General features: G+C 58.6%; 2 protein-coding genes and 1 long non-coding RNA gene across 5 annotated transcripts; 2 read left to right on the forward strand and 1 right to left on the reverse strand.

Annotated features, from left to right (window-relative positions):
* Positions 189-1,703, forward strand: RPL36 (ribosomal protein L36). 3 transcript variants are annotated; one of them, XM_013965249.2, is made up of 4 exons: positions 191-298; positions 476-570; positions 1,187-1,321; positions 1,395-1,526. In XM_013965249.2, exons 2-4 carry the CDS (start codon positions 478-480, stop codon positions 1,482-1,484), a joined length of 318 nt encoding a protein of 105 aa, XP_013820703.1. In that variant the 5' UTR covers positions 191-298; positions 476-477; the 3' UTR covers positions 1,485-1,526. The 3 variants fall into 3 exon arrangements, with proteins under 3 accessions (XP_017906401.1, XP_013820703.1, XP_017906402.1); XM_018050912.1 differs by having other exon boundaries at positions 189-298; positions 1,187-1,703; XM_018050913.1 differs by having other exon boundaries at positions 209-297; positions 471-570; positions 1,187-1,703.
* On the reverse strand, positions 1,652-20,181 carry LONP1 (lon peptidase 1, mitochondrial). The gene is made up of 18 exons (XM_005682510.3): positions 19,627-20,181; positions 15,720-15,808; positions 15,047-15,166; positions 13,090-13,321; positions 12,832-12,893; positions 12,516-12,645; positions 12,052-12,135; positions 11,063-11,283; positions 9,428-9,566; positions 8,745-8,923; positions 7,476-7,563; positions 6,965-7,087; positions 6,769-6,885; positions 4,597-4,737; positions 4,051-4,216; positions 3,179-3,405; positions 2,938-3,102; positions 1,652-1,997 (listed from the first exon to the last, which is right to left on the reverse strand). The coding sequence occupies exons 1-18, from the start codon at positions 20,056-20,058 to the stop codon at positions 1,821-1,823; spliced, it is 2,892 nt and encodes a 963-aa protein (XP_005682567.3). The 5' UTR covers positions 20,059-20,181; the 3' UTR covers positions 1,652-1,820.
* On the forward strand, positions 4,618-6,313 carry LOC106502310. Its single transcript, XR_001295874.2, has 2 exons — positions 4,618-4,731; positions 5,472-6,313. It is a non-coding gene; the product is annotated as an uncharacterized LOC106502310 (long non-coding RNA).

Here is a 20,310-nt window from a genome sequence, read left to right on the forward strand (position 1 = left end):
CAGCCGGGTGGCGGCAGAGGTAGGATTCCAACTCTCAACCCACCTGCAGAGGGAAGCACCGCCGCCATAGTCACGCCCACCCCGTCCGACTAAAGATTAAAACTTGCTGGGGTAAATTCGGGGGCTCTGGGTGTCTGATCGCGCATGCTCAGAGAGCCCGCATGGACACCTCCAAGCCGCCAGGGGGCGCCCGAGCCATTCTTGCCTCTCTGGCCCGCTCCGCCCGCGAGCTGGTAGATATCCCAGAGTTCCGCTCGTCGCAGGCCCTTCCGCCGCGGCAGCCATTGTAGAATAACAGGTTAGTGAACTCTCTCGCGAGTAGCATCCGTTGCCATCCGGACCCTGGTGGTCCCAGGCAACTCAAGGGATGGCTGAGTGCAGCGAGCGAGCCCTTGGGAGCCGAAGCGCGGGGTTCCAGGCGGTGGGGACCCCGCCGGAGCTCACCCACATCCCTTCTCCCCTTTTCTGTCGGCAGCCATGGCTCTGCGCTACCCCATGGCCGTGGGCCTCAACAAGGGTCACAAGGTGACCAAGAACGTGGGCAAGCCGAGGCACAGCCGCCGCCGCGGGGTGAGTACCAGGGCGCGCGGTTAGCGGGTAAGAAGCCTTCCGGGCGGAGGGCAGGGCCTGGGCAGAGGCTCCCGGAGCGCCGTCGGGGTATCGAGGACCGGGGGAACCCTGGTGTTTTAAGCAGGGGAAAAAATGTGAGGCTGGCCAGAGGAGAGAGTGGAAATGCTGGTTACCCGTCTGTGTGTTCTCCTTTGCTGCGGGCGCCCACCGGGGCCACGAACCAGGACCCTCCCTCGCGCCGTGGATTCGGAAGCTGGGGCGGGAGCGACTCGGGAGCGGGTTCTGACGCATGAGCAGGGGATTGCCGAGTAGGAAGGTGCATGGATCCGGGTGGAAACGTGGAGGGAAAGTGGACTCCTTGATTTTCTTGTTGAGGAATCGTGGCCTCGGGGGGAGGGTGTGCGTGTGTATGTTTCTTGGTTAAGCGGCCCCAACTCCACGGTGCCCAGCTTGTGTGCAGGGCGACAGTGTTCAGGGTCCCGGGACAGGCCGTGCAAACGGCCGGGCGTGACGCGCCGCTTTGATGCCGATGAGATTGGGGAGGTGGGGGGGAATCTGGGCTTCCGTCGTCGGCAGACCCCTGAAGCCCTGGCCCTGACCCCCCGGTTTCGCGCAGCGTCTCACGAAACACACCAAGTTCGTGCGGGACATGATCCGGGAGGTGTGTGGCTTCGCCCCTTACGAGCGACGAGCCATGGAGCTGCTCAAGGTCTCCAAGGACAAGCGGGCCCTCAAGTTCATCAAGAAAAGGGTAGGTGGGATTCCCGTGCGGGGGCCCGGTCTGGGACTCGGGGCTCAGGCTCACGGCCCTCCTTGCCCGGCAGGTGGGGACACACATCCGCGCGAAGAGGAAGAGAGAGGAGCTGAGCAACGTCTTGGCCGCCATGAGGAAAGCGGCAGCCAAGAAGGACTGAGCCCTTCCCCTCTGTTCACAATAAATCTTGCCCAAAACTCGGCGTTTCTCTGCTGCCATTGGAAGTTAAAGGGTAGTTCACCGTTGAGAGTTGGGGGGGAGGGTCCCACCCCCTGGAGCATTCCGGAGAGGTGGTGGTGAGCAACAAAAGAGGCCACAGACAAGCAGTACTGGAAACGGTTTTTAATCATAATTAAATACACTGATTGAGTCATAGTAAGATCGGGCTTCCAGTCTCCCCCCAAGCTTGCTGGGGCTCAGCTGCCCAGAGCCCCTCCAGGGGTGCAGTTCCGGCGGGGGCCAGGCCCAGCAGCACCAAGCGTACCAAGGGCTGCGGTCACCGCCCCACCGCCAGGGCCTCGGCCCTCTCCTCCGGAAAAGCGATGTCGAAGATCTCGCGGTAGTGCTCCACGAAGTGCACCTCCAGGCCCTCGGTGATGAAGGCAGCCAGATCGTAGAAGTCTTTCTTGTTCTCAGCTGGCAGGACGATGCAGGTCACCCCAGCACGCTTGGCCTGGGAGGGAGGGGGTGGCTGGTCAGTGGAGGAAGGAGAGGGCTGGGCAGGGAGCCAGACTCCTAGTGCCCGCCCTGCCTTGCAGGGATGAGGAAAACAGGCCCCAGGTACTATCATCAGCCTCCACTCTGGCAGCCTGGGGAGCAGGGCTCAGGCTTCTACTCAGGTGCTCACAGCCCAAATGCTCCCAAACCCCAGGTGGGCCTGGAAATACATGCAGTGTGATGTACATGGTTTCTTAGGTCAATCACAGGACCAACTGTTTTACATTTTGAGGTTTGGCACCTAAAAGTGCATAGGAGCTGAAAGTTCCCACACTGCATGACCTGTTCCTCAGCCTGACTGCTCCTTGGGGGATGGGGTTTCCCATGTGCTGCTTTAGGGATTAGTGGCCCATGGAAGCTCCCACTCTACAGGTGAGGAAAGCAAGGCCCACACACCCTGCCTGGGGTGTCTCCCTCGCCAGAGCCTCTGGGGACCACTCTGAGATACCAGGGTGGAGCATATGAGGGCCAGAACCAGGGTGCCACAGTGAGGTGTGTGGGGGCTCCATTAGGAATCCCTCAGCCCAACAGGGGAAACCCAGGACAAAGGGCTGCCTCCACAGTCCAACCTACACACCGGGGGAGACCAGGCTCTACCACTGTCTCCTGCAGCCACCAGGCAGAGATGGAGACCCCAGTCTCAACCTCAAGGAAGGAGCTGAGATGGGCTGGATCAACCACTGCTGGGCAAGGGGTGGGGAGTCAGGTTGTCAGCTCAAGAGGCTCCAGGCCAGGCAACCCTGGGTCCAACCTTAAGCCCAGAGAGCCTCACTTTCCCCATCTAAACTCAGCCTGTCACCCTGCCTTTTCCCTTGGAGGTGAGGTCAGCCCTGAGTGATGGCTGTGATGGCCATACATTGTCTGGGTCTCTCTCGCTGAGCCGGTGCAACACTCACCGCGATGGTCTTCTCCTTGATGCCGCCCACAGGCAGCACTTTGCCTGTGAGGGAGACCTCACCCGTCATGGCCAGGTTCTGCCGCACTGGCCGGTCCAGAGCCAGGGAGAGCAGGGCCGTGACGATGGTGCAGCCGGCACTTGGGCCGTCCTTGGGGGTGGCACCCTGCGGGGAGACGGGCAGGTGGGCAGGGAGCCTGGCAGGCGTGCGACCCAGGGCGAGGGATCAGGGTGGGCCTCACCTCAGGCACGTGCAAGTGGATGTGCGAGGTCACCAGGAACTTGTTGGAGGCATCATGCTGCATCAGGAAGGCCCTGGCAAAAGTGTAGGCGATGCGGGCGCTCTCCTTCATCACCTCCCCCAGCTGGCCCGTCACCTCCAGGCTCCCATCCTTGTCCCCGTTGTCACTGTCACTGTCTCTGTCCCTCGGCCGTCTCAGGGACGTCTCAACAAACAGCGTGGAGCCTCCTGGGGACCCGAGGGCAGAGCCATGAACCAGGGCAGCCCCAGACTCCAGGACAGCTGCCCCAACCACCTGCTCAGCACTTCCCAGTAAAGTTCCTTACACTGCTCATCCCAGCCTAGAACCTCCTCACCCCCAGTGCTCACACTGTCCCTGCAGCCACCTCCTCGGGGCAGCAGATGGAGCTGCAGGAACAGACCTGGTTACACAAAACCCTGAAGACAGTACCTGCCTGCCACAGAGCCTGCAGGCTCAGGAGCACAGCTATCTCAGTACAGCCCAGATCATCAGACTCCATGCCCTCAGCCTACTTCCTCTGACACCCCCTGCCTGCCTGCACACCTGCATCTCAGCTACACAAGCCCCTGAGCTGCTCTCCCACCACACTGCAGCTCCCAGACCCCAGGGCCAGTGGGCACAGCGAGGCCACTTGGACAGGGTTCCCCGAACCCTCTACCCAGAGCTGCCTCTGCGGCTGTGAGGGGCTCTCCTTCAGGCAAACCTGAAAACCAGGAACTCAAAGCTCACGGCACTGCTGCCACCTCAGGGTCCCCGAATCAGCCCTGCGCACTCCTACCAGCAGGGAAGGGCGTTTAGAGCACCCCACGGTGAGCGCGCCCACCTCTCCTGAAGGTGCAGAGGCCACTCACCCATGGCCGTCCAGGCCAGGCCCATGACCACGCCAGGCGGCGTCACGTCATACATGCGCTCCACTGTGAACACCGGCTTCCCCACGAAGTCCTGCAGGTTCTCGGGCGTCACCTCCACAAACTCAGCCTCACCACTGACAATCTTGTAGGCAGACTTCCGTAACACCTGCGTGGGCACGGTGGGCTGGGGGGTGGCCAGGCCACAGGACCCTCCCGTCCCCAACCTGACCCCAGCTCATCTCCGCTCACGTTCTAACTTTTTACAGTTTGTAAAGTACACATGACCTAAAACCATCTGAGCCATTTGTAAGCAGACAGCTCGGTGGCAGAAGTGCACGGGGGCTCGCGTCCAGCCATCCTTCCAGAACCCCCTGGTCATTAAGCACTCACTCCCCGTTCCCCACCCCCAGCCCTGACCCTACCATCTGCTTCCTGTCTGTGGCTGTGACTCCTGGGCACCCACTGTGGCATGTGTCCCCTGTCTGGCTGGGCCCACTTAAGCCATCACAGCCCCAGGCTCCATTCGCTGCTGGGCAGGCAGCTCACCTTCTCCACCTGCTTTTGCAGGTTGCGGACACCGCTCTCCCGGCAGTACTGCTTGATGAGGAGGGTCAGCACGTCGGACGACAGCTTGGCCTTGCTCTCGTCCAGGCCACAGAGGGCACGGGCCTGAGGAACCAGGTACCGCTAACGGGAGGAGGAAAGCCGCCGTCAGGATCCCCAGGGCCTCTGGGACCCCCCGCCCAGCCTTCCAAGACCCCTGGCTGGGTTGATGAGGTCACTGAAGTATACCCTGGGCCTGCCCTGATGAGCCCCTGTCCACTGGAAGTCATCCAGCAATGACAGGGTGTCAGGGAGGCTGCTCCAGGAGGCCATGCCTAAGCCAAGACCCGAAGGGTGAGGAGTCAGTGAAGCCAGGACATGAGGTGCAGGTAGCAATCCTGGCGGGTGCCAGGATCCTGAACAGAGGGCCTGGGACCTGCAGACACTAGCCTGCACCTCCACATGCTCCCAAGGCTCCAGCCTCTGCCCAGATCTGACTCCTGCCCTCCCTCCAGGTGCCATCGTAGGTGCCTCTTCCTCCAGGAAGGCCTCCTTGATCCCCTAGACTTGCTCCTCATACTGAGACTGGTTAGTAGCTGCTGCCCAGTACAGGCAGGGATAGGGAGCAGGTCACAGGCTCCAAGGTCACTCCTGCCACACAGCAATAGCTGGACAGTCAGTCCTGAACACTGACCACAGGCCCAATGCATCCCATAGTCCTCATCTTCCTCCTCCTTCAGGGCCTTGAAGGAAGCCCTCCACCCACTCCGCCAAGCCTGCCCCTCCGCTGTCCCGTCAAGTCTCCAGGCTGGGGGGAGTCCAGCACCCCTGCCACCACCTCAGCCAAGAGCTCTTTTTCTCGCCACCCACCCTGCCAGGGAACACAGAGACTGGGAGCCAGCTTCAGTCACAGCTGCAGAAGGCTCAAGGGGACGAGTTCACTCAAGCCCATTCTAGAAAGAGAACGCTACGTGAGGAATACAGTCCGCTGGGAAGGAAGCCTGGCTTTGCTGACTGCAAGCTAGTGAAGCTGCCGCACCCCTGGGCACCAGAAGGGAAGGACTCCCCACCCAGGAAAAGCTTCTTACCACAGGTGCAGGCAGAGGCCTGAACCTTGGGTGAGCCTGGGACTAGGAAAAGGCCAGGCAGGTGGTCGCAGAACTGGGAACCATGGCCTCCCTGTAAGGCCCACAGCTGCGAGTGACCGGGCCTGGACACCAGCCACACGTGTGACATTAAAGGCGGGGGCTTCCTATCAGAGCTGAACTCAGGACCCCAAGACAGGGTGGGGCCCTGAGGCCACGGGTGGGGCCGTGCTGTGTTCAGCACTGTGTTTGCAGAGGTGACTCCTGCTCTGGTTCTACGGCCTGAGGTGCTGGGACAGGAGAATTCCCACACAAGCACTTCCAGGACCCATGGGCCTTCCCAAGTGACAGGGACAAGAAGAGCAGCCCTTCTTATTCAAGAAAAGCCCCTTCCAGAACACTGAGAATAACAAGGTAATTATTAGCATAGCTGGCTGGGGGCCAGAAGAACCAACCAAAAAACTGGAGGGACAGAGGTCTCTGCCCCCAGGGAGGGAAGGGCGCTGGGGGGCTAATCACACACAACCAAGGATCCGATCAATAACCTGAGAAATGGGTCCTTCCCTACTCCTTGCCCCGGGGTCTCTTTTTTGGCTGTTCCCTGGTTGAATCCTTTATAATAAACTGGTAACAGTGAATAAACCCATTTCCTGAGTTCTGTAGGCTGTTCCAGCAAATTATCAAACCAAGGAGGGGATGGTGGGAACCCCTGACTGACACCTGGTCAGTCTGAGGTAGGAGAGGCCAGGGACTTGGGGCCTGCATCCAAGCTGGGGGCTGGGCTCTGCTCTGAGCGTTGACCCTGGGTCTCATGCTATCCCTGGATGCCAAGTCCAGACCACACTGACTCACAGGCCCCTCAGTGGGAACCAGCAAGCGCAGGGCCCCACCCCCACGCCTCAGTGTCAGAGGCGCGGCTGGCAGGAACGGTTCACACCAGCCTCGTCTGCTTCTCGGCATCCTGCCCCATCCCACCTGTCCCTCTGGCACGAGAGCCCCTGAGCAGTACCCTGAGCTCTAGCTGAGGGCCTGGCCCCAAGGGAGCACCTGGCTATTTCCTGAGCCCAGGGCCGAGCTGTGGGTGTCTCACCTCAGCAATGGCGAGCTTCTCCTGGGCCACGTAGCCTGACACGTTGATCATCTCCATACGGTCCCGCAGTGGCTCAGGGATGGTCTCGGTGATGTTGGCCGTGCAGATGAACAGCACCTGGGGGTGGGGCCGTGAGGTGCGGGGGAACAGGGTACCCATCCATCCCCCCTGGCCCAGCCCCGGAAAGGACACGCACCTTGGACAAGTCCACGGGCACGTCCAGGTAGTGGTCCAGGAAGTTTGCATTCTGCTCAGGGTCCAGCAGCTCAAGCAGCGCAGATGAGGGGTCGCCCTGGTAGCCCCGGCCGATCTTGTCCACCTGAAAAGGCAGGAGTGGGCGGGGGTATTGGCCCTTGTCCTGCCCCAGCGCCTGCTCACCAGACACCCCAATGGGAGACAGAGCCAGGGGTCAGGGCTGGGGAAGGCCGGAGCAGAAGGAAGAGCAGGGGGGCCGGCACGACCGCAAGGCTGGGGCAGGGACGGCGCCCTCCAGGGCAGGGGCGCCAATGTCAGGAGACAGCCTGGGAGCAGCAAGGCCACCCTGTGACTGGCACCATGGAAACCGCAGGGACCATGATTTCACCTTGAACACAGACTCCGTCTGCTCAGGGCCACCTGGAGCTGGGGGCCAGGAAGGCCCAGGGCCCACGTCCAGCCTCGGGAAGGGGTGTGCGCCCAGCCAGGCCCACCCCCCCGGCCCCACACACCTCGTCTATCAGGACCAGGGGGTTCTCCGTCTTGGTCTTCTTCAGACACTGGATGATCTTGCCCGGCATGGCGCCCACATATGTCCGCCTGGGGAAGAGGGCAAGGCAGGGCGGTGGGTGCCCCAACACCTGGGCTAGCCACACCAGTGCCTGAGGCCCAGCTCCCTGGAGCTCTGAGACACCCATGTGGGACACATGGGCCCCCCCCACCCCGAGAGCTGCCCAGAGGAGACACAGGCAGCGTGGGGGGCCCAGCAGAAGATAAATGCTTCCGTGCTGTGCAGGTGGGCAGAGAAGTAGATCACCCGGATGCTGGAGGGTCCCTCCCCCAGCTCAGGCAGGAAGTGCAGGGAACAGGTTCACAGCCAAGTCTCACTCAGACTCATCCCCCTAGATAGCAAAACCCAGCCTGCATGGCCTGACTCAGCAAAAGGAGAGAGTGGGGAGCAGTTGGGGCCTGTCGCAGCAACGTCTCCAACACCTGGGTCCCCGGGGTCACCAGGCCCAGGGCCCAGCCAGCACATGCTTTCAGGAGGACTGCTGCCAGGAAGACCTGCAGGTCCCAGTGTCCAGGACTGTCCGTGTTTTTAGAAAAACCAGAAAAGTAATTTAGACACAGATCTAACCCTTCTTTGAACACCACCGGATAAAGGTATGCTCCAAGTCAGCTCGGAGCAGACACTCATGTATCTGTTGTGCTTGTGTCTCACTGAGCCAGGCTTTTCAGAGACCCACTCTCTGCAGAGGCCAACAGGGCGGGAAGCCCTGGAACACAACACACACAGCACCCTGAACGTCCCACTGAAGGGTGCCATGCAAGGACCAGGTGGCTGTTAAGAGCCTGCACACAGGGAATGCCAGCCCCCGCTCTGTGCCTGACAAGGGAGGAGAGAACCAAGACAGGCCCTAAGTCTTCACCAGGGAGACCTCCCACTCTAGTGAGCAGGCCTGAGGCCACGACACAGCTCCCGAACTTCGGCCAGTGCTGTGGGGAGCTGAGCTGGTGGAATGTGAGCTGGAGCCATGCAGCTGTCTACTGGCAGCCTGGCCAAGAGGCTCTCCCAGTGACTGAGAAGCCGAGATTTTGAGCAAATGTTTGAGCACCTTGATCGAGCTGGGCCTGAAGTCAATAAACACCTTTTCAGTTACCTACTCCTGTGTGCAGTTTGCTGCTTGTCCCCATCATGATACCAGAGCAGGAACAGACCCAGGAAAAGGCAGGCTGACAGGAGGAGAGGTGAGCTCTGGGGGCGGGGGGGACGGACCTACCTGTGTCCCTTGATCTCGGCCACATCTGTCATGCCGCCAACACTGAAGCGGAAGTACTCCCGGTTCAGGGCACGGGCGATGGAGCGGGCGATGCTGGTCTTGCCCACGCCCGGGGGCCCATAGAAGCAGAGGATCTTGCCCTGGGTGGAGCCCCGGAGCTGGCTGACGGCAATGAACTCCTGTGTGCAGAGGCGGCTGCATGAGGTAGAGCCGGACTTTCTGAAGGGCAGGGGGCCCACCTGGCCTGAGGCTCCCCATGGCTAGGAGCGCCTGGCCTGGAGGCGCCAAGCTGACCAGACTGGTTTGTCACAGGGAGGGACAGCCTGTGGCACCAACAGGACGAGCAGGCGCCGGGGGATGTAGGGACTGACTGGGGGGTGACCCCAATGCCAGGCCCACCAGCCCTCAGCCAGATGCCTCTGTCCCTCCTCTCACGAGCGTTTTTATCCCCCTGGTGGATCCGGGAGCCCTGGGCGGCCCCTGGCACCTCTGAGCCACTCCAACATTGGTGCCTCAGGCCCCTGCTGACACCACTCCAGCCCTGCCACAGCCAAGCCCCTCCCAGAGCCCAGACTCACAGGGAGCTCCTCTGGGTCTCCCCAGCTGCACGGGGAGTCCTGGGTCCCAGGCAGGAGGCCCCGGGCCTGTGCGAGGGTGTGGGCGGGGCTTGGGTGGGGCCTCACCAGGATGCGCTTCTTGACGTCCTCCATGCCGTAGTGGTCCTCCTCCAACACCGCCTGGGCCCGCGCCAGATCTAGGTTCTCGTTGCTGTGCTTGCCCCACGGGATGGACGTCAGCCAGTCCAGGTAGTTGCGGGTGACGCTACCATGGGACAGGTGAGGGCCGGTGAGCAGGCCCTGCGCGCCACCTGACTCTCCAGCTGCACACCCAGGCACTGCGACCCAGGCACCCAACACTGGAGCTGCACAGAGCGCTCGACAGGCCGGCCCGCCTCACCTACTGCTCCAGGCAGACACCGTGTGTTTTATACCGTGAAGGTCTGTACTAACTCTGCCTCAGCAGGTGATAAAGTACTTCTTAATTAAAGCACGTAACATACTTTTTCCTTTTTTTAGACAGAATGCAACTGCAAACTTAAACTACAGTATGGGGTAAACATAACTTCTACACTCAACAGGGAAACCAACAAAATTCACATGACTCACTTTCCTGCCGTGAACCAAGCCTGCAGTGTCCTGAGGTCTGCCTGTGTGGGCGCAGCTCCTGGCCCAGAGGCTCAGTGAGCATGGGGACAGCTCAGAGTCCCACAGCTCAGGAGGGGCCAGCGATGAGGACAACCTCACCCAGCACAAGTGGGGAAACTGAGGCCTGGAGCTGTGAGCCAGGGACAGAGGAACCCCCTCTCAAGGGGCCTGAGGAGGAGCAGGCAGGAAGGGCAGTCAGAGGAGGAGCCAGACAAGAGAAGCAGAGGTGGGAGAGAGGCTCTGAAGAGGATGGGCTGGGAGCAAGGAATGTTTCCAAGAAGCTGGAAGAGGCTAGAAACAATTCCCCCAAGGCCTCCAGAAGGAACCCATCCTTCTCATCACACCAGAAGTGAGGGTCTCTGCCTCCAGACCGGAAGAGAAGTCGATGGTGTCTGGGGCACTACGTGTGTGGTCCACCCTGATGTGAACGTGGGGAATGTACTGCGGCCCCAGGGAGAGGAGCTGGGAGTGTCTCTGGTGTACAGGTCTGCGGCATCTGGGGAAACCAGAGAGTTCCAGGGTCCCTGAGCAAGAGACCAGACCTCACCAAACACCCTGATCAGACAGGGGCCTAACACAGCAGCCCGGGAAGCCCGCCCCTCTGAGGAGCTGTCCCACACAGCTGTCCTGGAGCAGCGCCCAGGTAGAGTCAGAAGCATCGCATGGTCCCCTGACCCCTTAGCAGCCACCCTCACCCTCAGCCAGCGTGCACAGGAGAACAATGGCCAGGCAAGAACAGGAAGACACTCGTTTTCTGACTCTCAAAGCTGCCAGAGGAGACCAGGGGACCAAAGGTCAGGGGAGGGGCTGGCCGCGGGGCACTGGCCCTGGGAACTCCTGGTCCTGACGGGTGGCACGGGCTTGCAGCCCAATGTCCCTGGCTTTAAATCCGTCCCCATCCACCAGCCTAGGGGCAGGGGCACTGATTTAACTTCTCCAAGCTGCAATTCCTTCATCTGTGAAACAAGGGCGACAGAGACCCGGCCCCTGCAGGGACCACACGAGAGGACTGAACACGTGTGGTGACAGGAACATGCCCGAGGGCCCCCCACCGTCCTGGCCTTCCAGGGTCAAATCCTGGCCCCCACGCCAGGCCCCTCGGCACTTGCTCACTTGAACTCGGAGGAATGGTTGTCCAGCAGGCCCAGCTTGCTCAGCTCCTCGTCCACCACGTCCATGACGTGCTTGGGGACCACAAGCTCCTTGAGCCGCTCACGGAACTTCTCCTCGATGGCATCCTTGTCATCCTTCTCCAGGCCTAGCTCCTTCTTGATGATCTTCAGCTGCTCCTGCAGCAGGTACTTGCGGTGTGTCTGCTTGATCTTCTCCTCCACCTATGGGGCCCAGGCCACTGTCAGACCAGAGGAGGGGGCCGAGGCCCGGGGGCCTGCCACATCCTCGGGACCCAGGAGACAAACCTGGGACACCCAGCCTCCAGTGGCCCTCACCTTCAACCTGGAGTCCCCTGCACACAGGTCTCGCGATAAGTGACCCCAACTTCCAGGGGAGGAAGGGATCCGCCCTTCAATCCTGGTTACAACCAGGGAAAGCCAGACCTGATGCCAGCATGTCCCCCACACTCATCAAAGCGGTGTCACCCTCTAAAAGCTGACACAGCAGGACACAGGCTCAACACTGGCACCTGCCCCGGGACATGCTGCCCTGCACTTTTGCATGACAGCTGCCTCGTGGCTTTTCCAATAAAAGATGTAATACAACTTTTTTACCTAACATAGAATCAAGTGATATGATGGTCTACGGTGGAAATGAATCTCAAATAAGAGTATTTGCATAACTAATTCACTTTGGTGTACAGCAGAAACTAATACATCACTGTAAGTCAACTATACTCCAGTAAAAAATTTTTTAAAAAACTAAATGATAAAAGTGACCTAAGTCTGGAAAAGGGAAACGGACAGTCCAAGCAGCCAAGGTAGGCCTCCACCAGCCGAGTATGGGGAAAGTCCCTTCAACCTTTCCCACGCTGCCTCCCAATTTCTAGGTTTCCCCCAGAGCTCCCTGGACAGTCAGGGGACCTCTCACTCTGCACACAGCTCCTGGCCCCAGTGTGATGTTGCCATGGGTTCGCAACCTCTGCTCACCTCCCGGCCCAGGCGCTGCTGCAGCTTGCTCAGTTCAAACTCCTTCTTGAGAAGGGACAGGGCCTTATACAGCCGCTTTGGAATCTGCCGAGAAAGGGAAGATCATGTGTGCAGGCCGAGGGTTGGGGGACAGGGGAAGCAGGGCACAAGAAGCATGAGCCCTGGCGGGTGGACACGCCACGCCTCCTCAAATCCGAGAGGCCAGCCCCCTCGGACCCAGGGCTCCAGCCACACCCTGTGGGCCTGCAGGCTGTGGGGACGAGGACATTGGCAGAGGCACTGCTTCTAATGTTGAGTGTGGGGACAACCCAAACACGCCACCCACTGAATGATAGGCACCACCCAGGAGGACACCGCGCGGCCATTACCAAGGACCAGGGGTCGGGGGCAGATGGAAGGAGGCGGGCTAACGTGAAACCGCCCAAGAGCAGCAGCCAGTCAGGGAGGCCCCCGGCCGCACTCACATTGGTCTCCTCCAGGACTTCCTGCAGCTCGTGGGACTCGGCCCCCGTCAGCGCTGCGCCCATGTCGCTCAGGTAGATGGGGTTGTCCACCACCCTGTGGCCGGCCTGCATCATCTGCAGCACTGACTCCCTGCAAGGGACCCGGGCGCTGCACCAGGCAGCCAACTGCCAAGGCAGCCACCCTCCTGACACGCCCTCCCATCTGCCGACAGCTGAAGCATGAAGCTGCTCCCCCGACCCGGGCTGCCTCAAGAGCCCCTCGAGCAGGACATGCCCAGGCTAGCCTGGCCTCCAGGAGAGAGCACACAAGACCAACCTGTAGAGTGGGTTCAAGGCGATGATGTCCCTGATGGTCTTCACGATCTCCGCAGTCAGCGCCTAGTGAGCAGGGAAGCCCCAAGCGTGGGTCACCAGACCAGAGGGAGCTGCAGCCCCTGGGCCCCTCCTCTCTGCGCTGGAGCCAGCTCCTCCACAGCAGCTGAGGCCCTGGCCCACCTCCCACCTGCCAGCAGCTGGCTCCTCCCAGGACTCCGGGGGAACACGGCCCTCTGCCCCCCGACACCCTCGCACTCACCTTCACCTCCTCCGTCACCTGGAAGTCCTCGTGGACCACATTCTCCACCTCCACCATGAGCACCTCGCCGGCGGGGCTGTGACCAGGCCCCACCACCACCTCCAGCGGCCGCTTGGTGGCCCCGTCCTCTTCTGCCTCTTTCTTGCTCCGCTTGGGCTTCTTGCGCAGCTTCTGCTTGTTCTCGCCCTCAGGCTCCTCAGGCTCCACCTCCAGCTGTCGGTTGATGTGAACCCTGAAGACGGGAGGAGGGGGTAAAGCCACCACCAAGGTGGGGTGGGGGGATCCTGCCTGCACGCTCCTCCACGGTGTCCATGGCTGAAGGGCCTGCTGGGCCCAGACCCCTGCAGCCCACCTCCAGGGTTCATCCAGGACTCTGCCTGCCCCTCCCCCAGCCTCCAGCGCACCCCACAGAGGCTCCTGCACACCATTCAGGTTCAAGGGCACCTCCAGCAAGAGGCTCTCCCTGACCTCTCAACGTGAAGGCCAGCCCCACCTGCACAATCACCCAGCACCGCCCTCCATTTTTGCTTCCCCCACAAAGCACCTGCCACCACCATCAGAATTCAGCTCGTGACCTGTTCTCCCCACTCGGGGTGAGCTCCCCAAGGTGGGTCCCTCACCTGCTGCTCCACTCACACCCGAGGGCCCGGCAGACAACAGGCCGGGTGCCACTGCTGTGCTGGCTTGTTGCTACCCCGCAGGCTAACAGCACTCTCTTAAAGAGCAGGCCTGACAACTACCAGGGGTGCGGACTCAGCGCCCGGCAGACACCACCAGGGTGCACAGAGAAAAGGCGGTGGGGATTTGGTGAGCCCTGGGGCGACCTGGCCTCAGAGGCCAGCAGGACTCATTCTACAAGGCACCGTGCAGGTGAGCAGGGCAGTGAGGAGCTGCCCGTGTCTTTATTAATTCTGGTTGCACCTTATTCTGTTTCTCCTGCACCATGACTCCTCCCAGGAGACAAAGGTGCAGGCTCTTTCCTAAAACAGACTTAACACGAAGACGGGCATGGCAATCAGTGCAGCCACCTGGATGGTCCACAGATGCGCTGCTGACCCAGGCTGTTTCCCAGGTGCGCTCTGCAGGGTGAGAGAGAAAAGGGCTCCATGGGACTTCCCTGGTGTCCAGTGGCTAAGACTCTGCATTCCCAATGCAGGGGGCCTGGGTTTGATCCCTGGTCAGGGAACTAGATCCCACCTGCTACCACATAGAGCCAGCAGAGCCAAAAATATATATATTTTTAAAGACTGTAAGAAAAAAGGACAGAGGGCTCTCAAGTCAACAAACCCCCCACCAGCATCTTCAGTAAGAGGCTTTTCTGAACACTTACAGCCTAATGGCTAGGGACCCTGAAAGGTCTCCCACACACACAGGATCACAGGACATCTTTGGGAGACCAATGTTCCCTGGAACACGTGAACAACTAGTCTATTCCTTTCAGCTTCAATCCAGCTCATCTTATAGGTTTTTCTTAATTAGCCATAATAATACAGAGGGTTAGACTGGGCTTACAGATGTATGCAGCCCTTCAGCAGAGTGGAGGCAGGGGTACTCTGGTGAGTGAACAGCCACAGCCTGGGGCTTCCCTGGCGGTCCAGTTGTTAACACTGTGCTTCCTCTGCAGGGGGCCTGGCTTCCATCCCTCATCGGGGAACTAGATCCTGAATGCCATGTGGCACAGTCAAGAAAAACCCCAACCAACCAACCAAAAAACCCTGCAACCTGCCAAGTTGAATGGTGCTGCAGACATGGGCACCAGGGGGATGGCAGGCCAATACCCAGACATGGGAGACACGGCAACGTGCCAGCTTCCGTTTTGTGGTGCTTTGCGGACTAATAAGCGTGAGAGATGGCTTCTCCCTGACCACCCAGAGTACTGCTTTAAGAGAAGGGCCCTGAGACTGGGGATGGGGACCCACCTCCAGCTGTGGCCACTCCTCCCGTCCCGTCCCCGCACCTCCGGTGTCCCATGACGATCATGCGCAGCTTGTCCCCCAGGTCCTGCATTTCGTGGATCTGCACGAACGTCCCCGTGTGGTAGATCTCATCCAGGTTCTCAACCACGTCGGACTCATTGCTGAGGGAGAGGGACAGGGGGCACATGGGCACAGGTGCTCTGGCTCTCTCAGGAGCAGAGCAACAGCCATCCTGGCCTTGACCTCCTGGCTCCCACTGGCACTCTGGGATGCAGGGTCACTGCACACAGGCAGACAGGGCCACATGGAACCTGGCCTTTGGTTCCATACTGCCTCTTTCGGAGCTGGCCTAGAACGTGCCTTCTGACTCCGAAGTGGAACTAAGTCCTATCCAGAAGTGAGGCGGACGAGTCCTGAGCCCCCACACCTGCCCACCTAGCTCTGCTCTGAAGTGGCTTTGCCCTGGGCTGACACCGGGGGTCCCTGAGGTTAATTTCCCCCTACCTGAACTACACACAAAGCTCAGGGCTCGGGGCGGAATCGTAGCCCTATCCAAAAAAGGATGCTCAGCTCTTGGTCTTGTCTCCCGTAGGTTTTGCTAGGTTTGTTTCAGGTCAAGGGCCAGAGGTCTAGGCTACTCTACCGATCAGGCTCTGTAGGGAGCTACACTCCAGGGTGGTCTCAACAAAAGTGTGAGGGGGAAATTACACTTACTTGTCATCTTTCTTTAGAAAGACGCCGGCGTATGGCTGGGCAAGGCGGACTTTCCTCCTTAGCAGCTCAACCAGCTTCTTATTTTTAACCTAGTATGACAACAACCCCAAAGTGAAACACAGTGGGTTTTTCTGGCTGACATTTTGACAGCAACTCTAGCATTTTCAGTGTTACACTCTGGAGATGCACTGATCTGATCCAAGACTAACCTACATGGTCCAAGAACTCCTGAACCAAAAAGAAAAGAGAGGACGGGCGTGGAGAATGGAATGGGGCAGTGCAGGCGAGCTGCACTCCTTAGATTTTTTCCCTCTTGCTAAAAGGAAAACTCAAAGGAGATGAACAGCCAGAGCCAAGAAACTGATTTCACATCCCCTTCCCAGAGCTGGTTCTGCAGGGAAATGCCTTGGCTTGAGAGTCTAAACCCTCTGCTCTTGTCAGGAGGACAACGGTAAATGTGCATAACTCAACTGCAACACGCTCCACAGGCTAATTTTCATGGATATCCCAATCCCATCTATATCACATATAATGATCATCCAACCCCGGCCCCCTCAATCACAGCGCATTCTCATGTTGTTTTATTGGCAGATAGAGGGTTCATGTTTCCCAGGAAACAGCTGCTGGGGAGGAGCACAGATGTCCTTAGGGCTCAAACGATTCCCTTCAGGTCCCAGGCCAGACCTGAACTCAACTTAATGACCCTTAAACTTCGGCACGAATCAGAATCACCTGGAGGCTTTTTTTTTTTTTTTTTTTAAAGAACAGACGGCTGGGCCCCAACCTCTAAAGTATCTTATCTGCTGGGGGCTGGAATGGGCCTGGGATTCTGTATTTCAAGCGAGCTCCCAGGGGATGCTACTGTTTCAGGGACCAGACTTTAAGAAGCAGTGCTAGCTCACTCCATGACCATATGGTATGGGGATTCCTGACACTCTAGAGGCATTCTTTCCAGGATAAAGGCCCAGGACATCCATCAGGAGGGTACCTGACCCACCCAAACTTAAGAGTCACTGGCCTACACTCAGAGGCCACTGATGAGGAGACGCTACTGGGGCAAGTTAGCCACAGACAGGGTCAACTTCACCATCAAGAGTAATCCCAACTTTACTAACAAGTTCAGATTTACTTATTAAGCACTCTGGAGGTTCCCAGTTTCTCCTCTGTTAACAGCTGACTGCTGCATCTCTATTTTGACCACATTGCACAGGATTATTGGAGAAGGCAATGGCAACCCACTCCAGTACTCTTGCCTGGGAAATCCCATGGATGGAAGAGCCTGGTAGGCTACAGTCCAAGAGTCGGACAGGACTGAGCAACTTCACTTGCAAGCACTGGAGAAGGAAATGGCAACCCACTCCAGTACTCTTACCTGGAGAATCCCAGGGACGGGAGCCTGGTGGGGCTGCCGCCTACAGGGTCGCACAGAGTCAGACACAACTGAAGCGATTTAGCAGCAGCAGCACAGGGTTATAGTCTCCTGACCAGGGATCAAACCTGTGCCCCCTGCGTTGGAAGCACCTGGTCTTAACCACTGGACCACCAGGGGAGTGCCCTGGCCCTTGCATCCTAACGCCTGGCCCCTCCCTTTGGCACGACTCCTTTTCCTTATTTGCAAGGTAACAGCAATAGAACTGGAGGAGAAAATGGCAACCCCACTCTTGCCTGGAAAATCCCATGGACAGAGAAGCCCAGCAGAGCAGTCCATGGGGCAGCAGAGGGTGTGACACAACTGAGTGACTGAGTACAGCAATAGAAATACTCCATGTGAGCTCCACAAGCCGGCCTCACACCATCTGCATCAACTCCTAGAACCCTCTCGGCTTAGTCCTAGGCGGGCAGACAGTGTCTCTTGAAAGAATCTTATCCCTGCTTGGGCACTGGGGATAGGAGGCAGGTGCCACATTGCAAGGCTGAGGGGACCATACCTGCCAAACAGTCCTGGCCCAAGAGGCCTGGAGGGTAGAGGACAGCTGGCAGTGGGAGACAAGGATGAAAAAAAGACCCACCAAGGGTCATCTCTGAGGTGTCAGAAGCACACAATGGAGGAAACAGCAGCCACTTCTTATGAAGCCGTATGAAGCACCAGCTATGTTTCTAAGTCCCCTACACGTGACCTCATTTACCACCCATCACAGCTCTAAGAAATGAGGGATTGCCCATTTCACAGATGAGGCAATGGAGGCCCAGAGAACAGCTTGCCCAAGGCTATCAAGCTGGGGGCAGAGGGACCAGGATGTGAACCCCCAAGGTCTGGCCTTAGGGCCTGCCAGTAATCACTATTTAACATTAGAGAATGCCCTTGGAAGGGCAGCTCAAACGTACACAATCAGCAGTTCCAGGGTGGGGATGTCTTTCTGTCCCCCGCTTGCTGACTGAATGCTGTCCCTCTGCTTTCCAAGGGATCCCTGAGATTTATGCAGCAAAGATGGGAGTGTGAGGGGAGGAGGGTGAATGTAGACAAAGCTGATTCATTGGATGACCTTGCTTAGACAGTTAACAGATAACCTCCTCCACAGACTTGTTTCCACATCATGAAAGAAAAGATGGGGGTGGGGAAGAAAGCAGGCATTCAGGTTCTTCCTATTCTAAAAACTCAAGGTCTGGACTTCCCAGATGGTCCAGTGGTTAAATATCCACCTACTGATGCAGGAGACACAGGTTCAATTCCTGGTCCGGGAAGATCCCACATGCTGTGGGGCAACTAAGCCCGAGAGCAACTACTGAGCCCACAATCTATAGAGCCCGTGCTGTGCAACAAGAGAAGCCACTGCAGTGAGAAACCCTCAAAAGGCAACAAAGCGTAGCCCCTACTTGCCGCGACTAGAGAAAACCTGAGCGCAGCAACGAAGACCAAGCACAGCCAAAAAAGAAATTAAAAAAAAAAAAAAAAAGCTCAAGTTCCTTGCACTCTTGCTTTCTATTACATCACCCCGGTCCACTTGCCCCACCCCCTAAGCCATGGCTCTTACTCTCTTCCACCAGAATGTAAGTTCCTGAGGCAGAGAGCTGTGTCTAACTTGTTCTGCTGAATCCTCAGCCTGCTACATGGTAACAAGTCAAGAACACTCTGCCTGACTGCATTGCTCAGGCGTGTCCAATTCTTTGGGACCCTATGGACTATAGCCCAACAGGCTCCTCCGTTCATGGGATTCTCCAGGCAAGAATACTGGAATGGATCCTCCAGGGGGATCTTCCCCACCCAGAGATTCAACTCACGTCTCCTGCAGTGTAGGCGAATTCTTTACCGCTTCGAGGCACCCTGGAAGCCCAAAGAACACTCTACTGAATGAATAAATCCCTGACAACATCCTCCGGCCACCTTCCTCCTAAAATTCCTCTACAATTTCTCGCTCAATCATTTTCTGTACTACTAATGACCTCCCGATACAGAATTAACTTACTACTCTTATTTATGCCTCTCCAATCCCCGCTGGAATCTAAGCTCCAAAAGCAGGAATGTGTGTCCGTTTTGCTCACTGCTGTGTCCCTTAGTCTTACAACCACACCTGGCCCATGACCTCGATGAACATATAATGAAGCCATGAGGAAGGCAGATAGCCCTGGGGGAAGAGTGTCACAAAACAGCTACCAAGACCCGCAGAGAAGCGACTGAGCGGCAAGACTGTTCTGATCCTTCCCGGCACCAAATTTCTATGACTGGGAGTCTATTGGACAATCCTAAGCTCACTGGATTCAACTTTCCTGCAGGGATCTGAAAGGGGAAGGAATCTAGCTCAAGTTCATGGAGCTAGTGCTGGGAAGACTAGTACTTGAACTCCAGGCCTTGGAGAAGCTTCGCTCCTGGAAAAAGTTGCTGGGGTATGAAGGTGGTAAATGATCCCTCGGTCCAACCCGCGGCTTGCAGACATGGGGAAACAGAGGCCTACGGCGGGGCGCTCATTACCTCAACAATCTTGATAAAGCGCGGGAACACTGGGTTGCGAGTAACGGCGATGAGCGGCAGGTGCGGGAATACGTCCGGGATCATCATCGGCGTCAGCGCCGTTATGACAGGGCCCTCCCCGCCGCCCGCGCTGCCTCCCACGCCCGAGGCCCCGTCCTCCGCGCCGCCCTCGGAGGCATCCTCGCTTCCCGAGAAGGCGCCGCCGCCGCTGCGGTTATTCGCCTCCCAAAGTCCCCGCCAGTGGCCCGCGGCCGCGGGGCTTTGGCCCCACAGCGCCCAGGGAGGCGAGGCGTCGCAGGCCCTCTGGCCTCTGGGCAACCAAGCTCTGGCCGCAATCGGCACCCGCCCCCCGGCGGCGGCCAGTAGCGGCCGCCGAAGCGCCCAACACCTTGCAGCTCCCCACAGCCGCACACAGCCTGTGCCCCCCGCCATGGCCCGGCCATCCTGGCGGCGCGTAAGACTTGCGTCATTTCCGTGGGCCTGGCTGGGGCGCACGTGACGACCGGCGCGTGTCTGAGTGCCCGCGGGAGGGGTGGCCGGAAACGGATGGCTGCGGGGGCTGGACATGGAAGAGTGGAGGCGGCGCCTACACGGCGCGGATCTAGAAATTTTCAAGATACCTCGTCACATCCACCTTTTCCGATCTCCTAGCCAGCATGCTTGAAGTGTGATGTTGGAGAAGAC

The sequence above is a fragment of the Capra hircus genome, chromosome 7, assembly GCF_001704415.2.
Source record: "Capra hircus breed San Clemente chromosome 7, ASM170441v1, whole genome shotgun sequence".
NCBI classification, from domain to species: domain Eukaryota; kingdom Metazoa; phylum Chordata; class Mammalia; order Artiodactyla; family Bovidae; genus Capra; species Capra hircus.

Bases quoted from the DNA above. Each gene is read 5' to 3' on its own strand.
- RPL36 (XM_018050912.1), top strand. From the start codon at position 478: ATGGCTCTGCGCTACCCCATGGCCGTGGGCCTCAACAAGGGTCACAAG. The intron at 571-1,186 runs GTGAGTACCAGG...GGTTTCGCGCAG, and splicing joins GGCACAGCCGCCGCCGCGGG to CGTCTCACGAAACACACCAA.
- LONP1 (XM_005682510.3), bottom strand. From the start codon at position 20,058: ATGGCGGGGGGCACAGGCTGTGTGCGGCTGTGGGGAGCTGCAAGGTGT. The intron at 12,894-13,089 runs GTGAGTGCGAGG...CCTGCTCACTAG, and splicing joins AGGTGACGGAGGAGGTGAAG to GCGCTGACTGCGGAGATCGT. The intron at 8,924-9,427 runs GTGAGGCCCCAC...CTCTGCACACAG, and splicing joins ACGTCAAGAAGCGCATCCTG to GAGTTCATTGCCGTCAGCCA.